Source organism: Gavialis gangeticus, unplaced genomic scaffold, assembly GCF_001723915.1.
Source record: "Gavialis gangeticus isolate Ggan-Ray unplaced genomic scaffold, GavGan_comp1, whole genome shotgun sequence".
Taxonomy (NCBI): Eukaryota; Metazoa; Chordata; order Crocodylia; family Gavialidae; genus Gavialis; species Gavialis gangeticus.
In genome coordinates, this window is record NW_017729034.1 from 27,958,403 (window position 1) to 27,961,376 (window position 2,974).

The 2,974-nt window shown below is 31.7% G+C and overlaps 1 protein-coding gene across 1 annotated transcript in view; it reads right to left on the bottom strand.

Annotated features, from left to right (window-relative positions):
* Positions 1-2,974, bottom strand: part of DNAH8 (dynein axonemal heavy chain 8) — a 397,167-nt gene that overhangs the window by 246,649 nt on the left and 147,544 nt on the right. Inside the window, exons 39-41 of the mRNA XM_019526702.1 lie at positions 1,751-1,853; positions 1,215-1,319; positions 750-911 (exon numbers count right to left, since the gene is read on the bottom strand). Coding sequence (XP_019382247.1) covers positions 750-911; positions 1,215-1,319; positions 1,751-1,853 — 370 coding nt within the window. The remainder of the gene's footprint in view (positions 1-749; positions 912-1,214; positions 1,320-1,750; positions 1,854-2,974) is intronic.

The following is a 2,974-nucleotide window of genomic DNA, read 5'->3' on the forward strand; positions in this document are numbered from 1 at the left end:
GTCCCTTCCAGCCCTAATATCTATGAAATCTATGAAATCAATTGAAAATCAAGTTCACTGGCTTTAGGCTTTTCTATTTACATGTATTCTTACTGCGTAGAGGGTTAACCAAAGCTTTGTTCAAAGAAAAGAATCTCAGTGTTTTGGAATTATAAATTAGTCAATGGCTGACTGTGTATTCCTGTATCGACCATTTTTCTTCCTTCTTTTAGACACACTTTTGACCAAACCGCATTTCTTTCTCCTCTTCTTCTCTCATAGTCTACTCATGTTTTGAATCTTGGATGTTGTCAGCAAAGAGAAAATAAGATGCAGGTGAAAGACAAAAGCTATCCTGGAAAGTGTCAGGATATAGTTTCTAATATAGACATACCTGGGATCTATAGAAGTCACTTTATTAAAGTCAACTTACTGCATATGAAGACAGCAACCACTTAAAGTGGCTGAAAAAGGCACTTGGTTACAATCAAGGACGCGCTTCTGGTAGTAGGATCCAACAAAAAGAATATGTCATAAGAATCTGTCATAGTCTATTTCCTCTGAGTGTTGTTAAAATATTATGAAATTGTAACAATTTCTCTAAGACAACCTGATTTTGTTTTTTTTCTCTTTTCCTAACCTCCATGTCTTTTATTGTTTAAGCAGAAGCTCTTGAGAATAATAATTGTTTAACACTGTGAGTGAAGAATAATATTGATACCTATCTATCTATCTATCATTGTCTATACACATGCATTATTAGTTCTCACCTGTGCTGGGAAATGATTAAGGAAGTTCAGCAGCTGGTACCCTGAGTCACTAATTTGGTAATATGCTGCCCTAATTATACCATGTAATGAAGACTGTTGCACACGCAATAAATCTAGCAACCAAAGCTCTACAGGTCCTTTTGCATTCACTGGAGTATCCAGCTGAAAAATTAAATACATGTAAAGCATATAAAATTGGATGTAACTATGTGAACTTATTTCTATATTATACATTTTACACACATTTTTAAACAATGATGGCTTTTACTTTAAAAATCAATAATAACTATTTTAAAAATAACTAAAATATATTCTGAGCATATTATTAATCATTTGGCAGTTAATTCATATATTAAGAATAACTTAATTTAACCAAATATCCTCAGTATGTAATGTAATGGTTTCTTTATATAACTAGACATTTAAAAGATTACAAAAAATATTACAATAAATTAAGACAATTACAGGAATTTTTTCTCCTTCCCTTGATATGACTGCCAATATGCGATCATAGTCCTTCGCATGAAATTGAACTTCATTCACATTGTCAGATATAGAAGGCAGGTGCGGCTATAGGAAAATTCAGAAAGTAATTCAAAGGTATACAAGTAATAATTCAAATAATTACACACAATATTAGCACATATTAGAAAATTCACTCTTCATTTAATGTTGGAAATAGCGTTTTACACGGCACAGAGCATATGGCAGTGCATTTATTTGTGCCCTAATTCAGTGAACTTTGTGGAATGTTTCAACTATATTTAGTTAGTACACTTGTACTAAATGAGGTTCTCAAGAATACTACATGTATAAGGTGCTGCATCTATATTTAGCATTACATTATTTTAATGAATTATTATAAAATGTAATTATTTATAAAATTATTGTGAATATTTATATTACATTTAGTTTTTGCAGATTTTAGGTTTTATTTACTAAAGAACTTTCTTCATGTCTTTTTTTGGTTGGCTAAGCTAGAAAAATCAATCAAGATTTACCTGAATAGTGTGTGAATCACTTGCTTGTCCCAGAATTTCAAGAAGGGCAGGATCAGAGACAAAGAAGAATCTGGGAAACAGTAGCCTTTTCTTTTCTAAATACCTTAATTATTAAACAAGATTTTTTTTTTTACAAAATGTTTCAGTTTCCCCATTTTTTCTATAACTGAGAATCAGACTGAAAAAGTGTAGAACTTACATTAAAAAAAAAAACAAAAAAAACACGTGCCCTCAATCCTTTTACAGTTAAAACACTCCAGCTACAATTCAAAAAAGAACTTAGGGACATGCTAGAATCAATCTCTTTCAGTATAGCAATATCCTGAAATGTACAGGCTTAAGTGTTATCCTGAACGTGAAGCTTTCCTGAATCAGGGTCCAAAATATGAAAGGATATAGCTCACTGTCTGAATATGAGATGTTTATACATATAAACAAGATGTTCTTGTCAGTAAATGTAATTCTTTGAGAGGATATTTGAAGTACAGGTTTTTACTTCAGGGCACAAATGTACCTTGAGTGTGGAATTAAACAATGATGGGAAACTGATTTTTGGGATCAAGCACAAGACTTTCTAACAACAAAGACTACTCAGAACAGAATTACATAGGCTCTGATTTAAGCACAAGTTAAACTTTATACATATGTTTAAGTGTTTTGTTGAATCAAGGTCATAAAGAGCTGATGCTGTTTTGTAGGCCTACCTTCCAATACATCAAAATCTATTTAAAATAGTCCGTTGAATGAGAAGAGAAGTATGGATGTCTAAATATACTTAAAGACACACTTTCCCCTTCACATTTTATGAGTATCTTGGGATAATATCTAGCTGTATCAATCACATAAGGAGTTTTGAAGAGATCTAACAGAATAAAGATTACAGGACTGTTTTCCTAGTGAGACTATAGCATATGACTGCAGTATGTGAGAGCATATAACTTAGTAAAATAGTTTCTATCTTAGTTACTAACATTCTATGAAAGCAACTTTTTTATATGTTTGATTTGTAATTGAATAAAATAGTTACTCACTTTATGTAAACTATTTATAATGATGTTTTTAAGAAACTTTTCTTACCCTGTAAGTGACTTCTGACACACTTCCAGCTGCTCATGTAAATGAGGTAGAAGTTGTCCCATTGTCTCATCTCCAACACAACAGTTAATGACGTTTGGGTTCTCATGAGCTCGCTGCATTATTTTTATCCATGATTTGTCAATGTTC